The 16732-nt window shown below is 44.5% G+C and overlaps 1 protein-coding gene across 3 annotated transcripts in view; it reads left to right on the plus strand.

Annotated features, from left to right (window-relative positions):
- Window positions 1-16732, plus strand: part of LOC139538969 (oxysterol-binding protein-related protein 6-like) — a 100750-nt gene that overhangs the window by 51716 nt on the left and 32302 nt on the right. Inside the window, exons 3-7 of one of the 3 annotated variants that reach the window (XM_071341570.1) lie at window positions 8947-9069; window positions 9250-9303; window positions 9878-9991; window positions 12618-12821; window positions 16118-16577. In XM_071341570.1, the coding sequence (XP_071197671.1) occupies window positions 8947-9069; window positions 9250-9303; window positions 9878-9991; window positions 12618-12821; window positions 16118-16577 (955 nt within the window). The remainder of the gene's footprint in view (window positions 1-8946; window positions 9070-9249; window positions 9304-9877; window positions 9992-12617; window positions 12822-16117; window positions 16578-16732) is intronic. The other 2 variants (XM_071341571.1, XM_071341573.1) reach the window with 2 other exon arrangements.

Raw genomic sequence — 16732 nt, forward strand, 5'->3', positions numbered from 1 at the left:
CATTGCAGTATTAGAGGTTAATGTAGCCTAATACACCAGTGTGTTTCAATGTAACTAGGTGTCGTAATGCAGCCTAAAACACCAGTGTGTTTCAATGTATACTGAACAAAAATATAAATGCAACATGCTTCTGTCCTACCAAGCAAAAAGGCAGAAACTGCTCATACCATGGAACTGAGAAATATGTATTTTATTTACCTTGGATTCAGAGTAACTTTATGCAGTTACTGCTAACATGACCCCCATTTTCTCCAAAACACAATAGAGGCAGGATACTTGTCCACATGATTAAGGATCTATTTAATGTAGCAAAAATTACATTAACTCAAGTGAGCAGTTACTGCCTTTTTTGGCTTGGTAGGGCTGTATTGCTTTGGCCTAATCATGGCTGTCTGTTTTGAAGTTCTATTAAGGCATTTGTATTAACAGTCTAGATCGTTCTACTACCTGGGTTTGTGATTGAATAGCCATGACATATACACTGGATCCAACCAATGACTGGCTACTGCACTGCTTTAATGCTTTTGATGCATTGGGCTCCCGAGTGGCATAGCGGTCTAAGACACTGCATCTCAGTGCAAGAGGCATCACTACGGTCCCTGGTTTGAATCCAGGCTGTATCACATCCGGCCGTGATTGGGAGTCAGCGTCGTCCGGGTTTGGCCAGGGTAGGCCGTCATTGTAAATAAGAATTTGTTCTTAACTGACTTGTCTAGTTAAAATAAAATAATTTTTATTTAACTATGCAAGTCAGTTAAGAACAAATTCTTATGTACAATGATGGCCAAACCCAGGCGACGCTGGGCCAATTGAGCGCCGCCCTATGGGACTCCCAATCACGGCCGGATGTGATTCAGCCTGAATACGAACCAGGGTCTGTAGTGACGCCTCTAGCACTGAGATGCAGTGCCTTAGACCGCTGCGTTTATATTTTTGTTCAGTATCATCAGGGAAGTAGTTTTAACTTGTTATTGTTCTTTATTGTCTATTAAACACGATCGTAGAGCTGGAAGCCTGCATACTCATACTCAGCCAAATAGGAAAGAGTAGCCAGCAAGGGAGTTCCAGGCTGGGGGGGTCTGGATTGCCCCCCCCCCCCCCCCCGGGGATTTTGTTTTGCAGAACGAGCTCTATTTTGGTTGCCTCTGGAACATTCTAATGCCTTGATTCCATCCGAAACACACAGCTAAATTATAGAATACTTTACCGGCTTTACCTCCCAGTAAAATGAGTTGTAATATTTGGGAGAAAGGCATGACTTTACAATTAAAATGACAGAACATTTATGAATTCAGTGTGTTTTGGATATCATCTAGGCTTAGACTTATATGATCAGGACTATTTTCTTAGTAAGATAACCTTTTTTAACATGAAACCTGTCTTCTCTTGAGATTCAAGTCATATTTACAGTTTTACTACAAGGTATGAATGGCCACAATGGTGTTTGTTCTTCAAATTATGTATTTTATTGGCTCTGCTGCTGTGGACACTTAGGGTAAGGAAACCAATGTGTCATTTTGTAATTTGGGTGAACTATCACTTTAACAGTTTTGCCTGTCAATCAATCACTCTGGGTGGGATTGTTAGGGGAGGGGGCAGGATGTTTTTGACTCAGAGTTGTCAATCAATCGCTGTGAGTGGGACTTTAAGGGAAGGCGGTAGATTAGTAATCTAGTCAGAAAAACTAGTCTTTCCGTTTAGTATATTGTAGCAAAGAACGACAAAAAATCATTGTATTCTGTCAAGTACACATGGATTCCCTAATGAGAAACAAAATATAATTGCAGGAATGTTTTTTTTAAATGCAAAAAATTTCATGGGGGAGGAACCCCCGCCAGGTTGTGCAAACCCACTTTTATACCAAGTACGGCGCCCATGAATAGACTTAAGTATGATGGAAGAATGAAGTAGGTGTTAAACGTGAGCTTTGCTATACAGAAAGCAGGAGTTCACTACTCCATAGTCGAAATTGAAATCAAATCAGTAGACCTATATCAATATCTTTAATAATACTGTAGCGACCCGCACAGACAGCTGTGTGTTATGTGTTAGGCTAGGAGGTGGTTGTGTTGTACTGACCAGTACCCAGTGTTCGCGGGGTCCGACATGCCAATCAACCTGCTATCTGCCAATCACGGGAATGCCTGGAATGTTCTGATGCCGGGCATCCTGGCGGTTGGCGGAGTGGCGTGGAGGGGGTTGGGCAGGGGGATGGAGCATTGGAAGTTAAGACCAGGTTTAGCCTTTGTTCTCTCTCTCTTACGTCTGGCCTTCACAAGAGAAGGTCACGGTTGGCTTGTGGGTTATCTTTCATTTATTTGGCGTGGGCTACGGCCAAACAGTAGCCTGTGTAAAGTTGGTTTAATAAACCGTCAATTCGTAAACTCAATCCTCTGTCTAGACAATTGTTCCTTTATGATCTAGTCAGGTCATTACAATACCATATAAGTATCATTAGCTTTTATAACCTTTAACCTATTTTCTTTTGTCATATTTTGGACCGGAATGAGGCTCTCTATCCGCAACCTATTGTTCCTTTAGTGAAGGTTCAACATCTTCACCGAATGTTTTCATAATTTATCTAATTTATCTGCAGATAATTAACAAGAAGCAGTAGTAGCCTACCAGTATGCAAATTATGGAGCCAAATGAACGGCTCTCTCGCCGATGCGATTCGGTTCCCAAAGTTCACCTAAAAGATCCGTTCAAAAAGAGCCGTTTGTTCGCAAACAACCCATCACCAAGCTACACTGACAAGTCACTTTAGCGGTCACTGGGAATTCTCGACATGTGCTTCGAATCGGAGGAAATTACAAACAAGTTATTTGGTTTACTGTCCCGATGCGATACCATGGACATATAACTACGTTGTATGATTTATGAATGGCAATTATAGGAGATTGACTTTATTCAATCAGTTTGACACCTTTTATAAACTAGTCAAAACTTGCTGTTCGGTCGTCAATCAAACCACATTAAATAGCCTATGCACCCCGACTCCGTGGCTGTATAGTCCTATGAAAATAAATGAATTTGCCCAAAAAAACATTAAGTTGATTTCAACTCATCTTTACCACTTAAATTAGCCTACATGGGACGTGTAAATTCACTCACAGGAGACGTTGAAGAAGCATCATGCTCTCCCCTCCTTCGTGAGAAATTAGACTGCAGCCAACCACAGCGTACATAAATAACAAATAACACCGGTACCGAGAGGCGGGACAGACAGAAGACCAGTAGTTTCCCTGTCATTGCTCGCTTTGTGACTGACAGGCGCCTGTCCTATCAATAGATCGCTATAAGATGCATATTGTTCATTCTAGCGGTGGGTGAAGGCTACACATTTCTGATTTAGCGAATTGAAACTTGTAAATAAAAAAAGCCTAGTTAATTTAATGAAATGGAAAAGGTAACCGGCTAAATCCATATAAGTATCCTTATCTTTTAAAACCTTTAATCTGTTTTATTTAATAATATTTTGGACCAGAATGAGTCTCTCTCTCCATTAGCCTACCTATTGTTCCTACAGTGAGGGTTCAGCATCTTCATCGAATATAATTAATCTGCAGATAATCGCCAAAAACAGTAGTAGGCTATACAGACTTTTCTGACTCACGGATTGAAACGTTTAAGTAAAAAGAAGCCTAGTAGCCGGTTTACGTCACCCCGCTCCTCCGCTCTCTCCACTGGCTTCCAGTTGAAGCTCGCATCCGCTACAAGACCATGGTGCTTGCCTACGGAGCTGTGAGGGGAACGGCACCTCCGTACCTTCAGGCTCTGATCAGGCCCTACACCCAAACAAGGGCACTGCGTTCATCCACCTCTGGCCTGCTCGCCTCCCTACCTCTGAGGAAGTACAGTTCCCGCTCAGCCCAGTCAAAACTGTTCGCTGCTCTGGCACCCCAATGGTGGAACAAACTCCCTCACGACGCCAGGTCAGCGGAGTCAATCACCACCTTCCGGAGACACCTGAAACCCCATCTCTTTAAGGAATACCTAGGATAGGATAAAGTAATCCTTCTAACCCCCCCCCCCCCCCCCCACCTTAAAAGAGTTAGATGCACTATTGTAAAGTGGTTGTTCCACTGGATATCATAAGGTGAATGCACCAATTTGTAAGTCGCTCTGGATAAGAGCGTCTGCTAAATGACTTAAATGTAAATGTAAATGTTTACAATGAGTCTGTTATTGGCTATTTAGTAGACGGCGGGTGCTTATGGAAAACACTGCTTACTGTGTATTGGGCCAACATGGTGGTAGTGTTATTATTGCAGCGCCATCAATCCATCTATCCTCCAGCATTGCGAGGACACAACTTTAGCGATTTATGCATTTAGCCTATACTGCTTCATATTCAAGTGTCCAAACAATTCTAGTTTTTAAAAATTAATATCTTTGGAAGGTGAGATTAACTTTTTGAAATAGAGGGATTGGAATGGCCTACTTCTACCAGGCTGCTATGGTGACTGAACTGGGGCACACCAGAACAGAATAGCTTTCTGCACTGTCCTGGATTAAAAACACATTATGTTCATTTGCTTTCAACGGGTCAGGTTGTTGCACACTTAGGTCATGTCTACTTCACCATCTTTATTACGCTGCTCAATGTTTTTTACACACAAACACAGAGACACACACACACACACACACACAGAGAGACACACACACACACACACACACACACACACACACACACACACACACACACACACACACACACACACACACACACACAGAGAGACAGACATTTAGAAATAGCCACATGGCCCTTCATGATCTATATTGATCCCTGGGTGTTGTGTTTAGTAATAGTCACATGATCTATATTGATCCCTGGGTGTTGTGTTTAGTAATAGCCACATGATCTATATTGATCCCTGGGTGTTGTGTTTAGTAATAGCCACATGATCTATATTGATCCCTGGGTGTTGTGTTTAGTAATAGCCACATGATCTATATTGATCCCTGGGTGTTGTGTTTAGTAATAGTCACATGATCTATATTGATCCCTGGGTGTTGTGTTTAGTAATAGTCACATGATCTATATTGATCCCTGGGTGTTGTGTTTAGTAATAGTCACATGATCTATATTGATCCCTGGGTGTTGTGTTTAGTAATAGTCACATGATCTATATTGATCCCTGGGTGTTGTGTTTAGTAATAGTCACATGATCTATATTGATCCCTGGGTGTTGTGTTTAGTAATAGTCACATGATCTATATTGATCCCTGGGTGTTGTGTTTAGTAATAGTCACATGATCTATATTGATCCCTGGGTGTTGTGTTTAGTAATAGTCACATGATCTATATTGATCCCTGGGTGTTGTGTTTAGTAATAGCCACATGATCTATATTGATCCCTGGGTGTTGTGTTTAGTAATAGCCACATGATCTATATTGATCCCTGGGTGTTGTGTTTAGTAATAGCCACATGATCTATATTGATCCCTGGGTGTTGTGTTTAGTAATAGTCACATGATCTATATTGATCCCTGGGTGTTGTGTTTAGTAATAGCCACATGATCTATATTGATCCCTGGGTGTTGTGTTTAGTAATAGTCACATGATCTATATTGATCCCTGCGTGTTGTGTTTAGTAATAGTCACATGATCTATATTGATCCCTGGGTGTTGTGTTTAGTAATAGCCACATGATCTATATTGATCCCTGGGTGTTGTGTTTAGTAATAGCCACATGATCTATATTGATCCCTGGGTGTTGTGTTTAGTAATAGCCACATGATCTATATTGATCCCTGGGTGTTGTGTTTAGTAATAGTCACATGATCTATATTGATCCCTGGGTGTTGTGTTTAGTAATAGTCACATGACCTAGATTGATCCCTGGGTGTTGTGTTTAGTAATAGCCACATGACCTAGATTGATCCCTGGGTGTTGTGTGAGGCCACAGCCTGTCACACACACACACACACACAGCGCTGCAGGGGGCAGCTTATAAGGCAGCTAACTGTTCTGTATTCAGCTGTAACTTCCCCTGACCATGGCCTAACCCACGTCGCCGAGTGCGGCCTCCAGGGTCTCAGTCTCATAGTGGGACACTTCTGCTGCCATGTCATACTTATCCCCACCTGACCCCATCCCTGCCTCCACTCCTCCGCTCCAGAGGAGCCCTGAAACAGGAGAGCAGAGTAGGGGACAGCTAGTGGAAATGCTGAGAGGGCTGGGAGATACTCAAATCGGGTTGTATTTCTGTAAATAGGTAGAACAAAAAATGCACAGTTCAACGTAATATACAGTAGTCTACTGGTTATATTTATGTTGTATCTGGTAGTATTTATGTTGTATCTGGTAGTATTTATGTTGTATCTGGTAGTATCTATGTTGTATCTGGTAGTATTTATGTTGTATCTGGTTATATTTATGTTGTATCTGGTAGTATTTATGTTGTATCTGGTAGTATTTATGTTGTATCTGGTAGTATTTATGTTGTATCTGGTAGTATTTATGTTGTATCTGGTAGTATTTATGTTGTATCTGGATCTGGTAGTATATATGTTGTATCTGGTAGTATCTATGTTGTATCTGGTAGTATTTATGTTGTATCTGGTTATATTTATGTTGTATCTGGTAGTATTTATGTTGTATCTGGTAGTATTTATGTTGTATCTGGTAGTATCTATGTTGTATCTGGTAGTATTTATGTTGTATCTGGTTATATTTATGTTGTATCTGGTTATATTTATGTTGTATCTGGTAGTATTTATGTTGTATTTGGTAGTATTTATGTTGTATCTGGTAGTATTTATGTTGTATCTGGTAGTATTTATGTTGAATCTGGTAGTATCTATGTTGTATCTGGTAGTATTTATGTTGTATCTGGTAGTATCTATGTTGTATTTGGTAGTATCTATATTGTATCTGGTAGTATTTATGTTGTATCTGGTAGTATTTATGTTGTATCTGGTAGTATTTATGTTGTATCTGGTAGTATCTATGTTGTATCTGGTAGTATTTATGTTGTATCTGGTTATATTTATGTTGTATCTGGTAGTATTTATGTTGTATCTGGTTATATTTATGTTGTATCTGGTAGTATTTATGTTGTATCTGGTAGTATCTATGTTGTATCTGGTAGTATCTATATTGTATCTGGTAGTATTTATGTTGTATCTGGTAGTATTTATGTTGTATCTGGTAGTATTTATGTTGTATCTGGTAGTATCTATGTTGTATCTGGTAGTATTTATGTTGTATCTGGTAGTATTTATGTTGTATCTGGTAGTATCTATGTTGTATTTGGTAGTATCTATATTGTATCTGGTAGTATTTATGTTGTATCTGGTAGTATCTATATTGTATCTGGTAGTATTTATGTTGTATCTGGTAGTATCTATGTTGTATCTGGTAGTATCTATGTTGTATCTGGTAGTATCTATGTTGTATCTGGTAGTATCTATGTTGTATCTGGTAGTATTTATGTTGTATCTGGTAGTATCTATGTTGTATCTGGTAGTATTTATGTTGTATCCGGTAGTTTTTATGTTGTATCTGGTAGTATTTATGTTGTATCTGGTAGTATTTATGTTGTATCCGGTAGTATTTATGTTGTATCTGGTAGTATTTATGTTGTATCTGGTAGTATTTATGTTGTATCTGGTAGTATTTATGTTGTATCTGGTAGTATCTATTATTCATACTGTTTAAAGGCAGCAGGATGCAATGCGGTTCCAGTGTTTTCCATAAGCACCGGCCGTCTACTAAATAGCCAATAACAGACTCATTGTAAACCGGCTACTAGGCTTCTTTTTACTTAAACGTTTCAATCCGCGAGTCAGAAAAGTCTGTATAGCCTACTACTGTTTTTGACGATTATCTGCAGATGAATTATATTCGATGAAGATGCTGAACCCTCACTGCAGAAACAATGGGTAGGCTAGTGGAGAGAGAGAGCCTCATTCTGGTCCAAAATATGATTAAATAAAACAGATTAAAGGTTTTAAAAGCTCAGGATACTTATATGGTATTATTAAAGATATTGATGAAGATCTACTGATTTTATCACTGTCGACATTGGAGCAGTCAACTGCTGGTTTAACACCTGCGTTAGTCTTCCATCACTCCATCATCCAGGCTGTATCACAACCGGCCGTGATTGGGAGTCCCATAGGGCGGCGCACAATTGGCCCAGCGTCGTCCGGGTTTGGCCGGTGTAGTCCGTCATTGTAAATAAGAATTTGTTCTTACCTGACTTGGTTAAATAAATAAAAATACTGGTAGATCTATTCCTGACTTTGTTTCTCAACAGGGAATTCATGTTTACAATATTTTTTTATTTCGTTTTTGCCACAATAAACTCAATTGAAATTGTAGACTAGATTACTCGTCTACCACCTTCCCTCAAACTCCCATCCACAGTGATTGATTGACAAGTCGGAAACCCTACCAATTCCTTGAGTCACAAACATCTTGCCCCCAGTAGCAGCATAATTTGAAGAACAAACATCATTGTGGCCATTCATATCTTGCAGTAAAACTGTAAATATGACTTGAATCTCAAGAGTAGAGAGGTTTCATGTTAAAGGGTCTCTTATTTACAAAATAGTGTTGGTCACAAAGGCCTAGACGATAACCAAAACAACTAACAACCCACTGAATTCATACATTTTCTGTCATTTTAATTGTAAAGTCATGTCTTTCCACTCAATACCACAACTCATTTTACCAATCTGGGAGGTAAAGTCGTTAAAGTAATCATTCATTTAGCTGTGTATTTCGGATGGAATCAAGGCATTAGAACGTACCAGAAGCCACCAAAATAGAGCTCGTTCTGCCAACGCCCTGGCTGGCTACTCCATGTACTTGGGGAAACCACTGCGGTCAGGGCCGGTGGCCTTTCTGTTGCTGTTTTCTCTGCTGTTACCGCCGGACCCGGAGAAGTGAACAGATGACTTCCGACACGGCTCTGTTTTTCTCTCCGTCCCTAGGAGGCAGACAGCTGGGAAATCATCGAGGGGCTGAAAATCGGTCAGAGCACCGTCCAGAGGCCAGATAAACACGAGGGCTTCATGCTGAAGAAACGAAAATGGCCACTGAAAGGCTGGCACAAGGTAGGGCTTGATGGCCGACTGAGCGAGAACAACACTTGTACTTGTCTTCATCGATTTCCTTGTTGTTTAAACCCTTCAGAAAAGCCATCAACCACACCTTCTTTCAGATAGAGTACATTCATTTCCAGAGACAAGTGCTGTTATTCTCCTACTCAATGTTTGTTCTTGTTTTTCCTACAGCGTTTTTTTGTCCTGGACAATGGGATGCTGAAGTACTCCAAGTCACCAATTGATGTGAGTAACCCTGACTAGTAGCCAATGGAGCAGAGACGGAGCAGGGATGGAGGGCAGCCTCAGTTGGCATCCCTATGGCACAATGGTAACTTAGCAGAAACACCTCCAGGGTCACTCTGCCTATAGTGTTTCTGCTGCCCATGTCATTCTGTAGGAAATCTCCAAATGACTGGCGAAACTGCTGCGTCCACACTTATCTGATGTTTCCAAAGGGTCCTTCACTTCCACAGTGTCTCCTGGAAGCAGCCATTGTTCTTGTCAGCCTTGATCTCTTTGAACCAAACTGACAAACTAGCCTCACTGCATGATATTGCGTAATAGTGCAGAATGATGATTCATGGTGGTTACTTTTGAATAAGACTTCAAGTAGACCTATAAGACTTCAAGTAGACCTATAAGACTTCAAGTAGGCCCGCAAGGGTCAAGTAGGCCTATAAGAGCAAAGTAGTCCTAACAGAGTCAATTAGTCCTTTCGATCACGATCCTATATCTTTCTTTCTTCACCTTGAGATTCCATTTATACATCAACAATGAGATACCATACATGACTTATGTTAACTCTCTTTTCTCTAAGATTCAGAAAGGCAAGCTGCATGGCTGCATTGATGTGGGTCTCTCTGTCATGTCCATCAAGAAGAGAGCCCGCCGCATTGACTTGGACACAGAGGAGCATCTCTACCACCTCAAGGTTAGCATTGACTTGGACACAGAGGAGCATCTCTACCACCTCAAGGTTAGCATTGACTTGGACACAGAGAAACATATCTACCACCTCAAGGTTAGCATTGACTTGGACACAGAGAAACATATCTACCACCACAAGGTTAGCATTGACTTGGACACAGAGAAACATATCTACCACCTCAAGGTTAGCATTGACTTGGACACAGAGGAGCATCTCTACCACCTCAAGGTTAGCATTGACTTGGACACAGAGAAACATATCTACCACCTCAAGGTTAGCATTGACTTGGACACAGAGGAGCATCTCTACCACCTCAAGGTTAGCATTGACTTGGACACAGAGGAGCATCTCTACCACCTCAAGGTTAGCATTGACTTGGACACAGAGGAGCATCTCTACCACCTCAAGGTTAGCATTGACTTGGACACAGAGAAACATATCTACCACCTCAAGGGTAGCATTGACTTGGACACAGAGAAACATCTCTACCACCTCAAGGTTAGCATTGACTTGGACACAGAGAAACATATCTACCACCTCAAGGTTAGCATTGACTTGGACACAGAGAAACATATCTACCACCTCAAGGTTAGCATTGACTTGGACACAGAGAAACATATCTACCACCTCAAGGTTAGCATTGACTTGGACACAGAGAAACATATCTACCACCTCAAGGTTAGCATTGACTTGGACACAGAGAAACATATCTACCACCTCAAGGTTAGCATTGACTTGGACACAGAGAAACATATCTACCACCTCAAGGTTAGCATTGACTTGGACACAGAGAAACATATCTACCACCTCAAGGTTAGCATTGACTTGGACACAGAGAAACATATCTACCAACTCAAGGTTAGCATTGACTTGGACACAGAGGAGCATCTCTACCACCTCAAGGTTAGCATTGACTTGGACACAGAGAAACATATCTACCACCTCAAGGTTAGCATTGACTTGGACACAGAGGAGCATCTCTACCACCTCAAGGTTAGCATTGACTTGGACACAGAGGAGCATCTCTACCACCTCAAGGTTAGCATTGACTTGGACACAGAGGAGCATCTCTACCACCTCAAGGTTAGCATTGGCTTGGACACAGAGACACATATCTACCACCTCAAGGTTAGCATTGACTTGGACACAGAGAAACATATCTACCACCTCAAGGTTAGCATTGACTTGGACACAGAGAAACATATCTACCTCCTCAAGGTTAGCATTGACTTGGACACAGAGAAACATATCTACCACCTCAAGGTTAGCATTGACTTGGACACAGAGAAACATATCTACCACCTCAAGGTTAGCATTGACTTGGACACAGAGAAACATATCTACCACCTCAAGGTTAGCATTGACTTGGACACAGAGAAACATATCTACCACCTCAAGGTTAGCATTGACTTGGACACAGAGAAACATCTCTACCACCTCAAGGTTAGCATTGACTTGGACACAGAGAAACATATCTACCACCTCAAGGTTAGCATTGACTTGGACACAGAGGAGCATCTCTACCACCTCAAGGTTAGCATTGACTTGGACACAGAGAAACATATCTACCACCTCAAGGTTAGCATTGACTTGGACACAGAGAAACATATCTACCACCTCAAGGTTAGCATTGACTTGGACACAGAGAAACATATCTACCACCTCAAGGTTAGCATTGACTTGGACACAGAGGAGCATCTCTACCACCTCAAGGTTAGCATTGACTTGGACACAGAGAAACATATCTACCACCTCAAGGTTAGCATTGACTTGGACACAGAGGAGCATATCTACCTCCTCAAGGTTAGCATTGACTTGGACACAGAGAAACATCTCTACCACCTCAAGGTTAGCATTGACTTGGACACAGAGAAACATATCTACCACCACAAGGTTAGCATTGACTTGGACACAGAGAAACATCTCTACCACCTCAAGGTTAGCATTGACTTGGACACAGAGAAACATATCTACCTCCTCAAGGTTAGCATTGACTTGGACAGAGAAACATATCTACCACCTCAAGGTTAGCATTGACTTGGACACAGAGAAACATATCTACCTCCTCAAGGTTAGCATTGACTTGGACACAGAGAAACATATCTACCACCTCAAGGTTAGCATTGACTTGGACACAGAGAAACATATCTACCACCTCAAGGTTAGCATTGACTTGGACACAGAGAAACATATCTACCACCTCAAGGTTAGCATTGACTTGGACACAGAGAAACATATCTACCACCTCAAGGTTAGCATTGACTTGGACACAGAGGAGCATATCTACCTCCTCAAGGTTAGCATTGACTTGGACACAGAGAAACATATCTACCACCTCAAGGTTAGCATTGACTTGGACACAGAGAAACATATCTACCACCTCAAGGTTAGCATTGACTTGGACACAGAGGAGCGTCTCTACCACCTCAAGGTTAGCATTGACTTGGACACAGAGAAACATATCTACGACCTCAAGGTTAGCTTGAAAGAGTGACAGAGATTCACCGGATGTATGATAGAAGTTTAGCCCTTGTCTGAGGGCTTGGACAATTACAATTTCTATGAACAATAGCCTACTGTGGCATCTCTCTCCTCTTCTTTCCTCTCCCCTTTTCTCTCCTCTTTACAGATCAAGTCTCCAGACATCTTTGACTGCTGGGTGGTCAAGCTGCGCCACCACCGTCTCTACCGGCAGAATGAGATCGTCCGCTCCCCCCGAGACGCCACCATAAGGACGTTTCCTCCCCCTGCCAGCACAGAGTCCCCCATCCCTCACCCTCACCCTCACCCCCACCCAGCCCCCTCCCCCGCTGCAGGACAACATGAAGTAAAGGTGGGCTACTCTTCCCTGGCGGTTATCTCCACTTCCCTGGTGGGTTAGCTCCTCTTCCCTGGCGGTTAGCTCCACTTCACTGGTGGGTTAGTTCCTCTTCCCTGGCGGTTAGCTCCACTTCACTGGTGGGTTAGCGCCTCTTCCCTGGCGGTTAGCTCCACTTCACTGGTGGGTTAGCTCCTCTTCCCTGGTGGGTTAGCTCCTCTTCCCTGGTGGGTTAGCTCCTCTTCCCTGGTGGGTTAGCCCCACTTCCCTGGTGGGTTAGCTCCTCTTCCCTGGCGGTTAGCTCCTCTTCCCTGGTGGGTTAGCTCCTCTTCCCTGGTGGGTTAGCTCCTCTTCCCTGGTGGGTTAGCTCCTCTTCCCTGGTGGGTTAGCTCCTCTTCCCTGGTGGGTTAGCTCCACTTCCCTGGTGGGTTAGCTCCTCTTCCCTGGCGGTTAGGTCCACTTCTCTGGTGGGTTAGCTCCACTTCTCTGGTGGGTTAGCTCCACTTCACTGGTGGATTAGCTCCACTTCCCTGGCGGTTAGCTCCACTTCCCTGGCGGTTAGCTCCACTTCCCTGGCGATTAGCTCCACTTCCCTGGTGGGTTAGCTCCACTTCCCTGGTGGGTTAGCTCCACTTCCCTGGTGGGTTAGCTCCTCTTCCCTGGTGGGTTAGCTCCACTTCCCTGGTGGGTTAGCTCCACTTCCCAGGTGGGTTAGCTCCTCTTCCCTGGCGGTTAGCTCCACGTCTCTGGTGGGTTAGCTCCTCTTCCCTGGCGGTTAGCTCCACTTCTCTGGTGGGTTAGCTCCACTTCACTGGTGGGTTAGCTCCTCTTCCCTGGCGGTTAGCTCCACTTCTCTGGTGGGTTAGCTCCACTTCACTGGTGGGTTAGCTCCACTTCCCTGGCAGTTAGCGCCACTTCTCTGACGGTTAGCACCTATTCACTGTCAGTTAGCTCCTCTTCCTTGTCAGTTAGCTCCTCTTCCTTGTCAGTTAGCTCCTCTTCCTTGTCAGTTAGCTCCTCTTCCCTGGCAGTTAGCGCCACTTCTCTGACGGTTAGCACCTATTCACTGTCAGTTAGCTCCTCTTCCTTGTCAGTTAGCTCCTCTTCCTTGTCAGTTAGCTCCTCTTCCTTGTCAGTTAGCTCCTCTTCCCTGGCAGTTAGCGCCACTTCTCTGACGGTTAGCACCTATTCACTGTCAGTTAGCTCCTCTTCCTTGTCAGTTAGCTCCTCTTCCTTGTCAGTTAGCTCCTCTTCCTTGTCAGTTAGCTCCTCTTCCTTGTCAGTTAGCTCCTCTTCCCTGGCAGTTAGCGCCACTTCTCTGACGGTTAGCACCTATTCACTGTCAGTTAGCTCCTCTTCCTTGTCAGTTAGCTCCTCTTCCTTGTCAGTTAGCTCCTCTTCCTTGTCAGTTAGCTCCTCTTCCCTGGCAGTTAGCGCCACTTCTCTGACGGTTAGCACCTATTCACTGTCAGTTAGCTCCTCTTCCTTGTCAGTTAGCTCCTCTTCCTTGTCAGTTAGCTCCTCTTCCTTGTCAGTTAGCTCCTCTTCCTTGTCAGTTAGCTCCTCTTCCTTGTCTGTTAGCTTCACTTTCCTGTCAGTTAGCTTCACTTTCCTGTCAGTTAGCTCCTCTTCCTTGTCAGTTAGCTCGGCACAGTTGTTCTCTGTTGTGGTAAGCTGAGCTGTTTTCTGTCTGACCCACATACAAAGCTATTAATGTTTCAGTATACAGACACGCAACATTTCATTTGTGACTGGTTCTATTACTAACAGCCCTGTTCAGTTACTGAGCTAATTATAAGACTAATGAATCTGAATCTGAATCAGATATGGCCTTAATGCCGTAATGCTGTGGGTAATTACAGTGGATAATGTGGTGAGTAATTACAGTAGGTAATGCTGTGTGTAATTACAGTGGGTAATGTTGTGTGTAATTAAAGTGGGTAATGTGGTGAGTAATTACAGTGTGTAATTATAGTGCGTAATGTTGTGAGTAGTTACAGTGTGTAATGCTGTGTGTAATTATAGTGGGTAGTGCTGTGGGTAATTACAGTGGGTAATGATGTGAGTAATTACAGTGGGTAATGTTGTGAGTAATCACAAGGGGTAATGTTGCGAGTAATTATAGTGGGTAATGCTGTGGGTAATTAAAGTGGGTAATGATGTGAGTAATTACAGTGTGTAATGCTGTGTGTAATTACAGTGGGTAATGATGTGGGTAATACAGAGGGTAATGATGTGGGTAATTACAGTGGGTAATGCAGTATCACTGTGAATGTGTTAAGGCAAACACACTGTGTCCCCAGGGAGAATAGCCATTAGGACATCAAACAGGCCTGTATTCAGAGCAGCTGGGTCTGGGACTGGGTCTGTGTCTGGTCTGGGCCTTTTCTGGGCCTGGTCTGGATCTGGGCCTGGTCTGGTCTGGGTCTGGGCCTGCATGGATCTGGGTCTTGGCCTGGTCTGGGCCTGCATGGGTCAGGGCCTGGTCTGGGCCTGGATCTGCACGGATCTGGGTCTCGGCCTGGTCTGGGCCTGCATGGGTCTGGGCCTGGTCTGGGTCTGGGCCTGCATGGATCTGGGTCTTGGCCTGGTCTGGGCCTGGATCTGCACGGATCTGGGTCTCGGCCTGGTCTGGGCCTGCATGGGTCTTGGCCTGGTCTGGTTCTGTGCCTGCATGGATCTGGGTCTTGGCCTGGTCTGGGCCTGGATCTGCATGGATCTGGGTCTCGGCCTGGTCTGGGCCTGCATGGGTCTTGGCCTGGTCTGGGTCTGGGCCTGCATGGATCTGGGTCTTGGCCTGGTCTGGGCCTGGATCTGCATGGATCTGGGTCTCGGCCTGGTCTGGGCCTGCATGGGTCTTGGCCTGGTCTGGGTCTGGGCCTGCGTGGATCTGGGTCTTGGCCTGGTCTGGGCCTGGATCTGCATGGGTCAGGGCCTGGTCTGGGCCTGGACCTGCATGGATCTGGGTCTCGGCCTGGTCTGGGCCTGGTCTGGGTCTGGGCCTGCATGGCCTCCTACTGATCAACACTCTCACAGGGCCTGAGACTGAGTCAGTAAACATCTGCTGCTTTGAAGTGATGGTGAAACAGAAGGGATATCTTTGGTGGTTTGACATTTAGAGTTGTAGGACACATACTATGTCTTCCTTTTCTTCAGCTATTATACAGATTTCTCTTAGAAGGCATGGAATTATCTTAGACTTGAAAGCCTGAAACATAATGTTTTTTTCACATCTGGTGTGTGTTATTCAGGTGTTGTAGACTGAGGTGTGTTAACTAACCAACCCCTTTATCTCTCTCCATGTCCTCCAGCAGACCAAGCCCACCAGCCTTCCACCATGGCAGTCCCCCCCAGCCCCCAGTAGCAGCACCAGCCTCCCACCATGGCAGTCCCCCCAGGCCCCCAGTAGCAGCACCAGCCTCCCACCATGGCAGTCCCCCCAGGCCCCCAGTAGCAGCACCAGCCTCCCACCATGGCAGTCCCCCCAGGCCCCCAGTAGCAGCACCAGCCTCCCACCATGGCAGTCCCCCCAGGCCCCCAGTAGCAGCACCAGTCTTCCACCATGGCAGTCCCCCCAGGCCCCCAGTAGCAGCACCAGCCTCCCACCATGGCAGTCCCCCCAGGTCCCCAGTAGCAGCACCAGCCTCCCACCATGGCAGTCCCCCCAGGCCACCAGTACCAGGAGCAGCCTGCCTGCCTCCTACAGTAACGGGCAGAGCAAGGTGGCCGCATGGCTCCAGGAGTCAGAGGAGATGGACAAGTGTACAGAGGGTAAGTTCTTCCTCTCTTCCTTCCTCTCTTCCTCCCTTTCTTCCTCTCTTCTTTTTCTCTCTTCCTCCCCTTTCCTCTCTTCCTCCCTCTCTTCCTTTCTTTCTTCCTCCCTCTCTTCCTCCCTCTCTTCCTCCCTCTCTTACTCTCTTCCTCTC

The sequence above is a fragment of the Salvelinus alpinus genome, chromosome 14 (assembly GCF_045679555.1).
Source record: "Salvelinus alpinus chromosome 14, SLU_Salpinus.1, whole genome shotgun sequence".
Classification (NCBI taxonomy): domain Eukaryota; kingdom Metazoa; phylum Chordata; class Actinopteri; order Salmoniformes; family Salmonidae; genus Salvelinus; species Salvelinus alpinus.